General features: G+C 49.3%; 1 protein-coding gene across 1 annotated transcript in view; it reads right to left on the bottom strand.

Annotated features, from left to right (window-relative positions):
- ESPNL (espin like) overlaps positions 1-15,540 on the bottom strand; it is a 32,907-nt gene that overhangs the window by 6,667 nt on the left and 10,700 nt on the right. Inside the window, exons 4-5 of the mRNA XM_049773633.1 lie at positions 11,972-12,154; positions 7,633-7,764 (exon numbers count right to left, since the gene is read on the bottom strand). Of these exons, the coding sequence (XP_049629590.1) occupies positions 7,633-7,764; positions 11,972-12,154 (315 nt within the window). The remainder of the gene's footprint in view (positions 1-7,632; positions 7,765-11,971; positions 12,155-15,540) is intronic.

The raw sequence follows: 15,540 nt of genomic DNA on the forward strand, positions 1-15,540 counted from the left end.
AGAACCAGCCCCATCTGAGAGAGGAGCTGGTCCTAGACTGAGAGGGCAGTTAGTCCCTTTCTTTCTTTTCTTTTTTGTTTTGTTTTTGGGCCATACCCAGCGGCACTCTGGAACTCTGGCTCTGTCCTCAGGAATCACTCCTGGCCCGGGAGTGGGGGGGAACCATATGGGATGCCAGGGATCAAACCCAGTTCGGCCACATGCAAGGCAAATGCCCTCCCTGCTGTGCTAGAACTCTGGCCCCAAGGTACCCTGGTACCTTTCTGAGGGTATCTGGTCCCAGCATAGAACAAAAGCACAATCAACTTGGGGCCTTTTGTCCCAACTTGCATCCATGAAGCTTTACCCACATGTGCTAGCAGTGACCATGACCTGGGCTTCTAGGGCTCCCTGCCAGGCTGTATCCACACTAACCCTACAGTTTGCTCTGTTTTGGGAGCCCCAAGGCATGCTGGCTGCAGTATGTCGCATTGAGGTGCACAGGCCTGTGCTCCCTCTATGTCCCTCCTATAGCAAATGACCCTTGTACTGTCCACACACACCCCAGAGCTGAATGCTAAATGATGAGCGGTGAGCCGAAGAGATAGCACAGTGGTAAGGCATTTGCCTTGCATGCAGCTGATCCAGGACAGATGGCGGTTAGAATCTCAGTATCCCATATGGTCCCCCGTGCCTGCCAGGAGTGATTTCTGAGCACAGAGCCAGGAGTTACCCCTGAACACAGTCGGGCATGACCCCCCCCCCAAATGCTGAGCTGTCATACCCCCAGATGGTGGGCACCAGACTTCTCCTAACAAACCAACTGTGTCAGAGGTGGGCTTCCGGAGGAGGAGGAGGTGAGAAGTGGCCCTCATTCTAGCTGGGCCCAGCTGGCTCTCTTGCACCAACTGGCCATGTGGTGCAACTGCTCTGCTTGGCCCTTCCCTAGGAAGCATCCAGCTCTGTCTCTGCAGTGGTGGCACCGGAGTGTCACAACAAAAACCTCAATCCCTCCGAGGAGTCCTGTCCAGTTAGAGAGCAGTCTTGCCTACCTAGTATGGTGGCTACCCTGTTCCCCAGCTGGGGGTATCCACTGAAGACCTGGTTTGCATCTCCATCCCATTCACCCTCTCCCAGACCCTCAGCCCAGGAATCCCTGGAGCTGACAGACCTGGACCCACTTACCTCACTCTTGCAGATCTAGGAGCTGCATGGGGCTGGCAGGAGTGAGCTGGCGATCTGGCCGGGGGCCCTCATGCTGCCCCCCGAGAGGCAGGATGTGCATTAATATTTGAAGCCGGTGTCAGGTGGCCGGCGGGCTCAGGCCGAGTATGGGATCCCTTACGGGACACTTCACTCTCCCCAGAGTAGAGTCCCGAGGAGAGGGTGACAGTGGAGAGTCTCTGGCCAGGAGAGGGGGGAACCCCCAGGCCAGATTCTGCCACAATGAAGAACTCCCAATCCCTGTTCCCCCAGTCCAGGGGCATCAGCAGGGAGGAGGAGCAGATAATGGTTTGGAGGAGCAGGATAGGATAGGAAAGCCCTATCCTGGGATTCAGAGGGACCTCAGAACTCATTAAATGAGGCTCCCCAGACTCAAGGCCCTCAGCATCCAAGTGAGGCTCAGCATCTATTGTGCTGTTTGAGACCTCACGGGGCCCCAAAAGTGAGGTTGCTCACTTCACATTGCAAAGTTGGGGTGAGTCAGACCCTAGGCCCATAGCACTGACCATCTGATGCAGTGACCCAAACTTAATTTGGGTCACTTACAGGGTGATTTGAGTTGACTGGCCCCTCCTGCCTGGCTCCTCACACACACACCCCAGCTGACAAGAATGTCTCCTTCCTTGCATGGCAGAGCCATGGGGGGCTCCTGGGTCACCCGGGGCCCAGCACATTGGGACCTGAAAGCTCACAGCTGAGGTCACTCTGGAGGATACTGATTCCTAAGGACAGGGCACCCCTCCCCCAGTGCCCCTTGTTTGGACCCTGGACAGTTACCACATCTATGAGGACTCAAGGTGGGCAGTTTGGGATTCTGCCATGGTTCAAGCATGTTTGGATAGAAATTTGAACAGTGTTCCATGCATTAGTGCATGGGAATGGCTGTGGGGAGCCAGGTCACAGACTATAATGCACCCAGCGAGAAAATCATGGTTCACAGGCAAATTTAGGCCTCTGAGATTCGGTTATTAGCTGGGGACAGGGGCCACCCAGGGGAGGCCTCACCACTGGGACCAGGTGGGGTGCTTCAGTGCAATTCCTATTGCCTCCAACAAGGCTGAGCAATCCCTTTACACACGAGAATGTTGGGGCTGGATCTATGGCACAGTGGTAGGGCATTTGCCTTGCACGCAGCTGACCCAGGGTGGACCTCGGTTCGATCCCTCAGCATCCCATATGATCCCCCAAGCCAGTAGCGATTTTTTTTTGTTTTGCTTTGTGAGTGTGTGTGTGTGTGTGTGTGTGTGTGTGTGTGTGTGTGTGTTTGTGTGTGTGTGGCTTTTGGGTCAGGCCTGGCAGTGCTTAGGGGATACTCCTAGCTCCATGCTCAGAAATTGCTCCTGGCAGGCACAGGGGACCATATGGGACATCGGGATTCGAACCAACCACCTTAGATCCTGGATCGGCTGCTTGCAAGGCAAACACCGCTGTGCTATCTTTCCGGGCCCAAGTAGCGATTTTTGAGCACATAGCCAGGAACAACCCCTGAGCGTCACTGGGTGTGTCCCCCAAAATAAAAAAATAAAATAAAAATAAAAGAGAGAGAGAGAGAGAGAGAGAGAGAGAGAGAGAGAGAGAGAGAGAGAGAGAGAGAGAGAGAGAGAGAGAGAGAGAGAGAGAATATTGAGCACTCAGAACCCACAGGGCAGGCAGGGGAGGAGCCAGGAACTGAGACTATGCTGGGAAGGGGAGTATCCGTGCCACCTCCCCAGGAACCCTGCCAGGCTGCCTCTAGGATTGTGTTTCCATCAATATTGCAGCAGCCACCCCCTCCCACTCCCCACAGTCGGCCCGGGTCCCCAGCTGTCATCTGTCCTCCACAGAGCAGGAGGCGCCAGGCTGGGGGCCAAGCCCAGTGGGTGTGTCACACCGGTACCTCCCATAGTCCCTGGACACTGGCAGAGGAAATTGTTTGCTTGAAGAATCATCTTATAACCTTTGACTTTGAGTCTGTGTTTGATTTGACTATTTAAATATATTTCTTGCAGGCAATAGAACGTTGAGTTCAATTTCCTAATCCATCCTGCCATTCTGTCTCTTGTCTTTTGCTTTTTTTTTGGGGGGGTGTCACACTTGTCGATGTTCAGGGCTTACTCCCAGGTCTACACTCCTAGGAATAACTCTTGGATGTTCTCAGGGGGCCATATGGGACCAAACCAGTGTCAGCTGTGTGCAAGGCAGACGCCCTATCCACTATACTATCTCTCCGCTCCTACTTTGTGTCTCTCAGTCTGTGCAAATGTCCCATTGACACAAAGAAATTATGTCACTGAGCCCTGTGTCATCTTCCTGCAGGAGTTTGGTGATTTTATGGGATTTGTCTTGTCTTAAAGTAGCGCCTTTAATTCTTATAAATATATTTTTGAGTCTATGAAGTCCTGAGCTGTTGTTTATCCCTGAAGTTGTGTATCATTACTCCAGATCTGAATGATAGACTGGCTGGATAAATTATTTTTGGTGATTATTCATTTCATTGAATATTTTTAAAACTACATTGGGTCTGGTGAGTCTCATTTGGTAAATCTGCTGAAAACTTTAAGGATGTTCCTTTGATTATAATTTCCTTTTTTGGTTTTGTTGCTTTCAATACTCTCTTATCTATGTTTTTGTCACTCTGATTAGAAGTACTTTGGAGTTCTCATGCTCTCTCCAGCTCTGGGAACTTCTCAGATATCTTTGACTCTTGCTTCTTTATCAGGGTTACCTTCCTGGCCCTCTGGGACCCTGGTGATTCTTATATTGTTCCTCTTGAATCTATCCCAAAGTTCTCATCTGTTCATTTATTTTGAGGCTCTTTGCCATCTTCTGCTGTTGTTGGGAGGTTTTCTGTACCTCATCTTTGAGCTCACTATTTCTGTCCTTAAGCAGCTGTTACTGTGCTGGTGAGATATTCATTTGAGGTCTTCATTTCACCTACCAAGTTTTTCAGTTCTGTCATTTCTTTTTTCTTCTCCTCCCTCCCTCCCTCCCGTCCTTCTTTCCTCCCTCCCTCCCTCCCTCCCTCCCTCCCTCCCTCCCTCCCTCCCTCCCTCCCTCCCTCCCTTCCTCCCTTCCTTCTTCCCTCCCTCCCTCCCTCCCTCCCTCCCTCCCTTCCTTCCTTCCTTCCTTCCTTCCTTCCTTCCTTCCTTCCTTCCTTCCTTCCTTCCTTCCTTCCTTCCTTCCTTCCTTCCTTCCTTCCTTCCTTCCTTCCTCCCTCCCTCCTTCTTCCTTCTTCCTTCTTCCTTCCGTTTTTGGGTTACACCCGGCAGCACTCAGGGGTTTCTTCTGGCTCTATGCTCAGAAATCACTCCTGGCAGGCTCAGAGGACCATATGGGATGCTGGGATTTGAACCACCGTCCTTCTGCATGCAAGGCAAACACCCTACTTCCACGCTATCTTTCCGGCCCAGTTTTGTCATTTCTGTTTGTATTTTTCTCATTTCTGACCTCATATCCTCTTGTGTTTTATTGGCTGTCCATCCCATAGTTTTTTTTTTTAATTTGTTAGACATCCTAAGCATTTGCACTCTGAAGTTCTTTCCAGAGAGATTACATAGATAGCTGTTACTGATTGAGCCCTCAGGATCATAATCTCTCTTACCACTTGGTAGGGCTCTGCACTGCTGTACCAGGGACTCTTTTGCAATCTGGGGATACATCATCTCCACTTCTCTCAGTCAGTGTCCCCCACACCACCAGGGAAGTCTCAGGGGAGCTCTAGTGAGGGAGGGATATTGGTGCCCTCTGCCCTGTGCCCTGCGTGCTGATGATCTTTTCTGGCAGCAGTGCTGAGTGTAGCCTAGACATGCTTGGGGACCTGCTTCAGGGTATTGTCTCAGAAGGCAGACTGTGGGCCCGGAGAGATAGCACAGCGGCGTTTGCCTTACAAGTAGCCGATCCAGGACCAAAGGTGGTTGGTTCAAATCCCGGTGTCCCATATGGTCCCCCGTGCCTGCCAGGAGTTATTTCTGAGCAGACAGCCAGGAGTAACCCCTGAGCGCTGCCGGGTGTGGCCCAAAAACAAAACAAAACAAAACAACCCAAAAAAACAGAAGGCAGACTGTTACCCTGACCTGCACCCCACCTAGGGCCATGGTGAGCACCTCAAGAGCCAGAACCAAGGGCATGGTCATGGGATGATGATGACACAGGAGCTGATAGTACACAGAGCACCAGGCCCTGAGTCTCCCACAGCCCCTGAACCTCACAGAGCACCAAGTCCTGAGTCTGTCAGAGCACCAGAACCTGAGCCCCACACAGGTCCTGAGTCTCCTAACACAGAATACCAGTCCTCAGAGAGCAGCTGGCCCCAAGTCCCCACACAGAGCACCAGTCCCGAGCTCCACAGAGTACCAAATCCTGAACCCCATATAAACCCATCCCTGAGTTCTCACACAAAACATGAGGCCCTGAGTCTCCCAACACAGTACACTAGTCTCTGAGTTTCTCAGAGAGCACCCACTCCTGAGTCTCCACACAGAGCATCAAGTCCTAAGCCCCACAAAGCACCATACTCTGCAACACACAGAATCCCAGGTCCTGAGCACCAGGCCTTGAATCCCACACAGAACATCAAGTCACTAGTCCCAAACAGAGCACCTAAGTTCCTCAGAGAACACCAGGCCCTGAGTCCCAACAGAGTACCAGATCCAGAGCAGCACTGGCAGGTGAGGAGGACACAGGTAGAGTGAGTCATTATTCAAATCTCTAGCCTATGTGCCTGGTAACTGAGCCTTGAGTTGCCTTTGTGGGTGTGACAGTCTGTGTCCTGAGGTTAGGGAGAATGTGGCCTTGCTTCACTGGGTATGGAACACCCCTAGGGAAGGAAGATACAGTCTGGACACCAGCACCTTAAAAGAGTTCAAGTAATGGTAGGCCAACTGCAAGAGGGTACCTTGAGGGACTGGGCAGGGCTGGGATGGTAAGGGCAGATCTGTGGACACCTGTATTTATCTGTTTCCACAATATTGGTGCTGTGTCAGGCAGCTCCGAAACATGGACCCCAACAGATCACACAGAGAGATGGTACTGACCTGCTGACCTAACTGACCCCTTCAAGGCCAGGACCCTGTCTGACCAAATGACATCAGATGGACCCAAGATAGATCCGGTCACAAGCCCAACCCAGTCCTGAGTCTGGCAGAGCACCAGGCCCTGAGTTCCTCTAAGAGCACCTGGCCCTGAGTCCCCTACACAGAACACTTTGCCCTAAGATGGTCCTTGTCACAGTCCTGTCTCATCTCTGTCATATCCTATCATGTTCTTGTCATAATCCTGTCATATTCCTGTTACATAATTGCCACAACCCTGTCACAGTCCAGTCATAGCTCTATCATATTCCAGTCATAACCCTATCATAGCCCAGTCACAGACCAGTCATAGCCCTGTCACATACCTGTATTAATCCTTGTCACAGTCCAGTTACAATCCTGTCATATTTCTATCGTTCCTGTCACATCCAGTCACAGTCCAGTCATATCCCTGTAATATCCTTGTCATAAATCATTAATATCCCTGTCATATCCATCATATTCCTGTCATAGATCAATCATAGCTCTGTCACATCTGGAATATCACTGTCAGAGTCCAGCATAACCCTGTCATATTTGTCACAGTCCAGATAAAACCTTTTCACATCTCAGTCATAGCCTTGGTACAGTATGGTTATAGTTGCCACATCCCAGTCACAGGCCAGTCATAACTCTCTTATATTTTTGTCAGATCCCTGTTATTATTTTCTTTTTCTTTTGTTTATGGGGCCACACCCGGGGATGCTCAGGAGTTACTCCTGGCTATGCACTCAGAAATGCCCCTGGCTTGGGGGACCCTATGGGATGCAGGAGGATCAAACTGCAGTCTGTCCTAGGTTAACGCGTGCAAATCAAATGCCCTACCACTTGTGCCACCGCTGTTATTCGTTTTTTTTTTTTGGGGGTCACACCCGGCCGTACTCAGGAGTTACTCCTGGCTGTCTGCTCAGAAATAGTTCCTGGCAGGCACGGGGGACCATATGGGACACCGAGATTCGAACCAACCACCTTTGGTCCTGGATCGGCTGCTTGCAAGGCAAACGCTGCTGTGCTATCTCTCCGGGCCCCCACTGTTATTCTTGTCATAGTCTAGTCACAGTTAGTAATATTGTTGTCTTATTCTCTCACAGTCCAGTCACAGATCTGTCATATATATTTCTGTCAAGTCCAGTCACATCTCTGTCAGATCCTATCACATTATTCTTACATCCCTGTCACATCCCTGTCAGAACCCTGTCACATCTCCTTGTACCCCTATCACAGTCCAGTCACTACCATGTCACATTTCTGACACAGTTCAGTCAAACCGTCCTGTCACATTTCTGCACAGTCCTGTTGTGGTCCTGCCACAGTAGCCACACAAAGTGTTCCAATCACGACTGGAGGGAGCTTCTAGAAGAAGGAGGAGACAGAGCCTTACCGACATTGCTGTGTCCCGCAGGAACCGGGCGCATTCCTGGTGTCCATGATATTCTGCTAGGTCAGCCGCTGTGTAACCATCCTCATCCCGCAGCGAAGGGTCCACATGGTGGGAAACCAAGGTCCGACAGCACTGGGGTTAGGGGGACATGCGACATACTGAGACTGTGCCCACATGCAATCCTGCCCATATACAGTCCTATACACAAAGAGTCCTGCCCACACTCACACCTGCCCACATTCACCCCACTTCACATCCAGTCCTGCTCTCACTCACCCCTGCCCATATACAATCCCATCCACATACAGTCCGGTCTTCTATCACCTCTGCTCACACTCATGGAGTCCCGCTCATACACTCCTGCCCACATTTATTCCTCCCCATACTCACCCATAAAATCACTTTACTTTTTTCTTTCACCTTTTCTGAGTTAATTAGCACAAGTAACCTTAATTACATCAACCCTGACCCTCAGGTGATCTGTGTTAAACTCTGGCTAATAAATGGCAGGGAACGCAGCAGAAAAGGAAGCTTGGCTGACTCGGTAAGATCCAAGATGCTGCTTGACAATGCCTGACTGAAAATGCATTTCCCCTCATGACTGTCTGATTTCTTGTGTGAAACTGTAGGCTGAGATCCCACAGAATGGCACCCTAAACAGGGACATTGAAACTTAAAAACAGTGAGTGGATATGATTTTTTTGTTTTGTTTTGTTTTGGGGCTACACCTGGTGGCACTCAGAGGTTACTCCTGACTCTGCATTCAGAAATCACTCCTGGCAGGCTCGGGGGTCTATGGCATGGCGGCGATTGAACCTGGGTCAGCTGGGTGCAAGGCAAAAGCTCTTCCTGCTGTGTTATCGCTCTGGCCAACAGTGAGTGGAGTAACAAATTTCTTGGGGGTACTGAACAATGGAATATTGCCATGTCGTTTCCCTCTTGCTGCACTGAATGTGCTCTACCCTCTACTGGAGTATTAGTTTACATAAACCTCCTTCTGAGTTGCCTCAGGCTGCTCTGGGATATTTACCAACATCTTTCAAGATGAACTGAATGCAACATATTTGCTAAAAATTCCCCCATGCACATCCCCTAAGAAGGGGAGAGTGCTTTTACAGTAGTGAGGAGTCCTTACTCAAAGACTTCTTTTTTTTTTTTTTTTTTTTTTGGTTTTTGGGCCACACCTGGCGGTGCTCAGGGGTTACTCCTGGCTGTCTGCTCCTGGCAGGCACGGGGGACCATATGGGACACCGGGATTTGAACCAACCACCTTAGGTCCTGGATCGGCTGCTTGCAAGGCAAACGCCGCTGTGCTATCTCTCCAGGCCCTCAAAGACTTTTCTAAGGTTGGTACTGAACCCAGTGGGATAAGCGAAATTGTGTTAAAGATGTCTGACAAATGTGTGCAATAGTCAAGAGAAAAGAATTCTCACTCAAAAGACTCTCCCAAGGTTGGTACAGGACTAGGCAGGAAAAGTGATGTGGAGATGGAGAAGCCAGTGCTGGCAATCTAAGTCTTAGGTACTGTTAAATGGTTTAGTGTTCGAAATGGCTATGGATTCATTAACAGAAATGACATAAGTGGAATATCTTTGGACAGCAATTAAAAGAAACAACCCCAAGAAGTCTTTGTGCGGCATTGCAGATGGGGAGATTGTAGAGTTTGACATTGTAAATGGACAGAAAGGTCCAGAAGCTTCAAACAAAACCTGGCCAGTGGGAATACCAGTACAAGGCAGCTGCTATACTCCAATTATAGGTTCCACCAATTCAAACTTTGACCTTGTCCAGCTAAGACCTCCTGAGGCGGGACAGATCCAGGCAGTGAAGGGGAGTGAGAAGAAGACTCAGAATAGCATCCCAGTTGCTGGTGCCCACCACCTTTCTGTAGAAGGTGCTTTGTGAGAGGTTTGAGGTTCCTCAGCCAGCTGCAGCCAATCGAGTGCACTGATCCACTGTGGATGTCTGTCTGTGTTGTAAGTAAATCTTTTTTCTATCCCTCTAATACCTTCCCTTTTGGCCTTGGAGCATTCCCCTCCTGTATCTTTTCAGATTCCTGCTAGGAGAGATAGTCACTGCTTGCAACCGAGCTGACTACATGAAGCGGCTTCTTTGAGTGGATCTTTGACTGTCGATTCGATCAGCAGCTGCAGGAGATCATCATTACCCTGACTACTCTTCACGGACAGATTACTTCGTTAGCTGATCACTGTCTGATATTTCCCACATCCAAGATTCATTTTAACAAGTAAAAGAGGGGAAATTGTTGTCATGCACCTTTAAAATCACTTTACCTTTTTCTTTCAACTTTTCTGAGTTAATTAACACAAGAACACTTAATTACATCAACCCTGACCTTCAGGTGATTTATATTAAATTCTGGCTAATAAAGGTGGCAGGAAGAGGGGGCCAGAGTGATAACAGAACAGTAAGATATTTGCCTTTCATGCACAGGATGAACCCCAGTTCAAATCCCGGCATCCCATATGGTCCCCCAAACTTGCCAGGTGAGTGGCTTCTGAGAGCAGAGCCAGGAGTAACTCCTGAGTAGTGATGGGTGTGACCCCCCCCAAAAAAAACCCCACAAATGTGGCAGGGAGAGCAGCAGAAAGCTAGAAGCTTGGCTGAGTCACTAAGATCTAAGCTGCTGCTCGACAACTCTTGGCCAAAAATGCATTTTCTCCTGTGACTGTCTGATTTCTTGAGCGAATCTGCAAGCTCAGACCTCACACATTCCTGTCCACACTCACCCTGGCCCATATACAGTTCTGCCCACACTCATCCCTGCTCATAGTTCTGCCATCCTTACTCCTGCCTATACTCATCCCTACTCACACTCAGACTCCTACCCATACTCACATGCTCACATGGCCCACATTCACCCCTGCACATACCCCTGCTCACATTCAACATTTTTTACACCACCCCGTCCACACTCACCCCTGCCCACATTCACCCTTCCCTACCCACATCCTCTTGCCCACACTCGGGTACTGGTGCTGGGTTGTGTCCAGCAGCCCCTTCAGGTGGAAAATGAGGGCCTTGTATTGTTGTATGTTCTAGGATCATTCAGCAGCCCCTTGTCCTGGGGATTGGGATGCCCGGTTGGGAGCATGTGCAGAGCTCAGAAGATAGGTCAGTAGGATAGGGAAGTCTGGCCTGGACTCGCCCTGTAGCCCGAGCCCCAGGTGGACACACAGAGGTGGCTTCATTTTCACAGCCCTGACAGAAGCGCCGTGAAAGCGATCCTTGTGTGGTTCTCAGGGAACCACATAAGGCGCCGAAGGCAGGGTTGAGGCAACACGAGAAAGGCTGTCGGCACAGTGGCCTGTCACACGGCCAGGGACCAGGTGGTGACAGTCTTCCAGCAGCCCACTGGCCCCTTCTCTCACCCTCACTCACAAAGACCTTTTCCTCTCCCAGCAGTCAGAGCTGGAGGAGGTAACTTCTGAGCAAGTGACAGCACCGGGTGAAGCCAAGTGTGTGAAGGGGTTAGTGAGGTAACTACACACAATAGAAAATAGTGTCTTTGTGACAACTAGATTGCAAGAACCAGGTAACACCCTAAATCCCTGGCACTCTAGCCTAGTCCCAAACATTCAGTTTCAGGGTGTCTTGGCTGAATCCCACCTAGGAGCATAGACCCAAGAGAGTAGAATTAGGGTGTCTGGAAAAATGTGGGAGCATACAGAGAAGTCTGTCACCTTGCTACCTCATCGTCTCCCATGAGAGAAAGTGGAGTGCCAGGAAGGCCCCAAAGTCCAAAGGCAGGAACAGAGCAGCTAAGCCTCATCTCCCTCCTTCACACCAAAGGGTATGGTGGGGTGGTGGGCCCAGGCACTCTGGATGGCTAAAACAATTGTCTAGCTACGGAACCTGCTGGGGTGCTCACATTTCTGCTGCTCAGCCTGGTGGGCCCATCTGACAGCCCAAAGGACAGCAGGCCTAGTTGGGGGACATGGAGTTGATGCAGGCCTATACCCCTTATGCACCTTATGGGGGGCAGTGTGGGGTGAGCAGAGACAGGCACAGGCCCCTACTACCACTACTCCCATGTCCAGCTTTCTTGATCTAGCCTCACCTCTGGGGGTTGGGGTGAAATAAGGTTGGTTCCTTCTCAAGGCTGAGCCTTGAGTCCTTATGGCCCAGTCACTGATCACTATAGCCCCCCGACCCAAGTTTACTGAAATTCAGCACAGTAACACCCGCTCCTTTCAGGGCTCACAGTTGCACAGTTGCCTACAGCCTGGGGAGATCCAGCCACGGGCCCTCTCCTGTAGGATGAAGATTTAGCATCTCCCCTGAGAGCCCCTGGTAGGCTTCCCAGGCTCCCTCTTACCTCCAGGTGTCCATTCTCTGCAGCATCGTGGAGGGGGGTCCCACCCCACGAGTCTCTCATGATGGGAGCCCCCATGAGGAGCAGCCGGTCCAGGATTGGGGTGTGGCCACCCCGGGCTGCAAAGTGTAGCACTGTTGCCCCCTCATTGTCCCGCATAGCCAGCTCTGCCTCCGTGAAGGTGACCTGGGGAGAGGCAGAGTGGGGGAGATTGGGTGACACACTCTGAGAGGACTGTGGGGGCCACAGCAAGAGATAGGGCTCCCTCAGGTTGTTACCCAGCCCTAGGGCCCCAGATTGGGTAGCAGGGAAACAAGTTTGTAGCGTTTTTGTTAGTTTGGGAACCACAACAATAGTGCTAAAGGCTTACTCCTGGCTCTGTGCTTAGGGTCCACTCCTGTTGGTGTTCAGAGGACTATATGGAGGGACAGGGGCGGGGGAGGTTGTCAAACCTGGTTGACTGCATGCAAGGCAAATGCTTTACTTGCTTACTATCACTCCCAATGCTGGCAAGAGAATGTTATTTCATTTTTATTTGAGAAGTTTTATTTGGAATGAACTCCACCATTACGTGTAGGAAAAACCACACTACAAGTAAGACAATGGTAAAACAATGCAAGCCAATTTGATGCATAGAGAATGAAGATGGCAGCTCTGATGACCTGAGAAGAGCCAATCACCTAGTTAGCCTCTCAGATAAGGGGGTTATAGAAGAAATATGGGGGATCCTCATAAAAATAAAGGGGCTGGGCGGTGGCGCTAAACGTAAGGTGCCTGCCTTGCCTGCGCTAGCCTTGGACGGACCGCGGTTCGATCCCCCGGTGTCCCATATGGTCCCCCAAGCCAGGAGCAACTTCTGAGCACATAGCCAGGAGTAACCCCTGAGCGTTACTGGGTGTGGCCCAAAACCCAAAAAAAATAAAAAATAAAAATAAAGAAAGCATAGATAGAGCTGAAGAGACCACACAAAGATAGAAATCAGAAAACTCCAAACTGAAATAACAGGTCTGAAAAACTCAGTAAACTCAGTAGAGGAAATGAAAACCTCAATGGAAAGCCTCTCCAACAGAGTAACAGCAGCTGAGGACAATCAGTGAGCTGGAATATGAGATGCATAACAACTTCATACAATAGAAGAGATTGGAAAGAGCCTTAAAGCAAGTGATCAGACAATGGAAAAATACTCAAAGAATGCGAACAGATGAAAATAGAAGTCTTTGATAAACTTAACAGAAACAACATAAGAATCATTGGAGTCCCAGGGACACAGGAAGAAAATTCCCAGGAGGAATCAATAGTCAAGGACATCATTGCAGAGAAATTCCCAGAGCTAAATACTGCATGCAAACAAATTCTGCATGCCCAAAGAGTACCAGCTAGAAGAGACCCAAAGAAAAGCAGCCCAAGACACATCCTAGTCACAATGACAAATCCCAGTTAGGGATAGAATACTGAAAGCAGCAAGATCTAAAAGGGAAATTACATTTAAAGGGGCATCCTTAAGATTTACAGCAGACCTGTCACAAGAAACCCTCAAGGCCAGAAGGCAGTGGTGGTACATAGTGACAAAACTCAAAGAAATGAATGCTTCACCTAGAATACTGCATCCAGCCAGACTCACTTTCAGGTTTGAAGGAAGTATACATAGCTTCACAGATAAACAACAGCTCAGAAACTTTACACACACAAAACCATCCTTAAAAGAAAAACTGAGAGACTCAACATGCCAGGACTTCTGGGTGTCTTTGACTGGTATGTTGGAGGCTCTGGGCAGGACAGCTAGACATAGGACCCCTGGGCTGACCACTTAGTCCAGGGGACTGAGATCCCCCCATGCCAGACTGATCTTCAGGGCTGGGCCTGGTAAATGGGGCCCTGGGGGGAGGGTGGGGGAGAGAAATCCCTCCCCTATGCATACACAAAGGACAGAAGCAGGGGCTGGACTCAGAAGACTCCACATGCCAGGCCTTCTGATTCTCTTTGACTGGTATGTTGGGGGCTCTGGGCAGGACAGCTAGCCATAGGACCCCTGGGCTGACCACTTAGTCCAGGGGACTGAGATCCCCCCACGCCAGACTGGTCTTCAGGGCTGGGCCTGGTAAATCGGGCCCTGGGGGAGGGTTGGGGAAACAAACTCCTGTCGTATGCATTTTGGACCCCATTTAGGGGTTCTTTTCTTACTACAATTCATTTTCAAAGTGGGCGGGGCATCTGTGACTGCAGGACATATATACCTTTTAACTTCACCCAAAAATGTTCTTATATCTTGATTGTTTCTAGGAAAAAAATGGAATGCTCTAGATTTGGAGGATAACATTCAAATAGGTCTCTAAAATCAGTGTAGATGTAGACGTGACTTCCTATACAGTGGTCCTCTCTGACTGCCAAGCCTAATCCATAAACAATTCAGCTATACGTATTTAGCCCCTCTGATATATTGCCCCTCTCTACACCAGAGCCCCTTCTACTCCCTCATCTCCCAATCCAGATTCGTTATCTTCCCCTTAATTAACCCTCTTTACCCTTAGTTCTTAACTTGTTAGGCTACAAGACTGACCTCCTGCCCCAACACATTCTGCCCTTTTGCACACCCCTACACAGCTCATTATTTCTCCTTAACTCTCTCACCCCCAACCATCAGTACCCCACATTTACTCTTTTTAACTTCAGTACTGCACAGTTCTAATCACAGACCAAAGTCGTGCATTGGATTTAACAACCCCTAACTATTTCAAAAGACATAAAATGGACACATATGTCTTTTGAATATGTGTATTTTCTTTGACAGCTGTAACTCTTACTAAGTATCCTTTTACAGTGACGATTCTACCAACTTTTTATCTTTTCTTCTCTTTCTGAGCTGTTCTATAAGGAATTTTGGTGAAAGAGTCCCTCTGTTTAATGCTTATGATTGAACCATGTCATGGGGATTGTTGGACTTATTCTTACGGCCCCCATATGTGCCGATAACGCCACGTGGCATTGTTCCTTGTTTGCACAGGCACATTAAAATGGGAAAATACTATACATACAAATAAGTTCTTATCTTGCAGTGGTCCTCAAACTATGGCCCGCGGGCCACATATTGTATTTGTATCTGTTTTGTTTCTTCATTGCAAAATAAGATATATGCAGTGTGCATAAGAATTCATTCGTAAGTTTTGTTTTTACTATAGTCAAATCTTCCAATGGTCTGAGGGACAGTGAACTGGCCCCCTGTTTAAAAAGTTTGAGGACCCCTGTATAGAGATTGGAACACACAAATATTGTAGTGCAATGGGACCTTACACCCTGAACATCGATCTAATGACCAGGCACAGGCCTCAGAAGAATGGGCATCCTCCATTCACCCCTGAACCAGGGAAGCTATCTATGAAACATCCAAGGTTTTATATACCAACACCTGAAAGCAATCCTCTACCAGGGAAGACTGGGCATCCTCCATTCACCCCTGAACCAGGGAAGCTATCTATGAAACATCCAAGGTTTTATATACCAACACCTGGAAGCAATCCTCTACCAGGGAAGACCCTACCACTGCTCTGACAGCGACCTGCTCAAAAGAAACTTCC

Source organism: Suncus etruscus, chromosome 5, assembly GCF_024139225.1.
Source record: "Suncus etruscus isolate mSunEtr1 chromosome 5, mSunEtr1.pri.cur, whole genome shotgun sequence".
NCBI classification, from domain to species: domain Eukaryota; kingdom Metazoa; phylum Chordata; class Mammalia; order Eulipotyphla; family Soricidae; genus Suncus; species Suncus etruscus.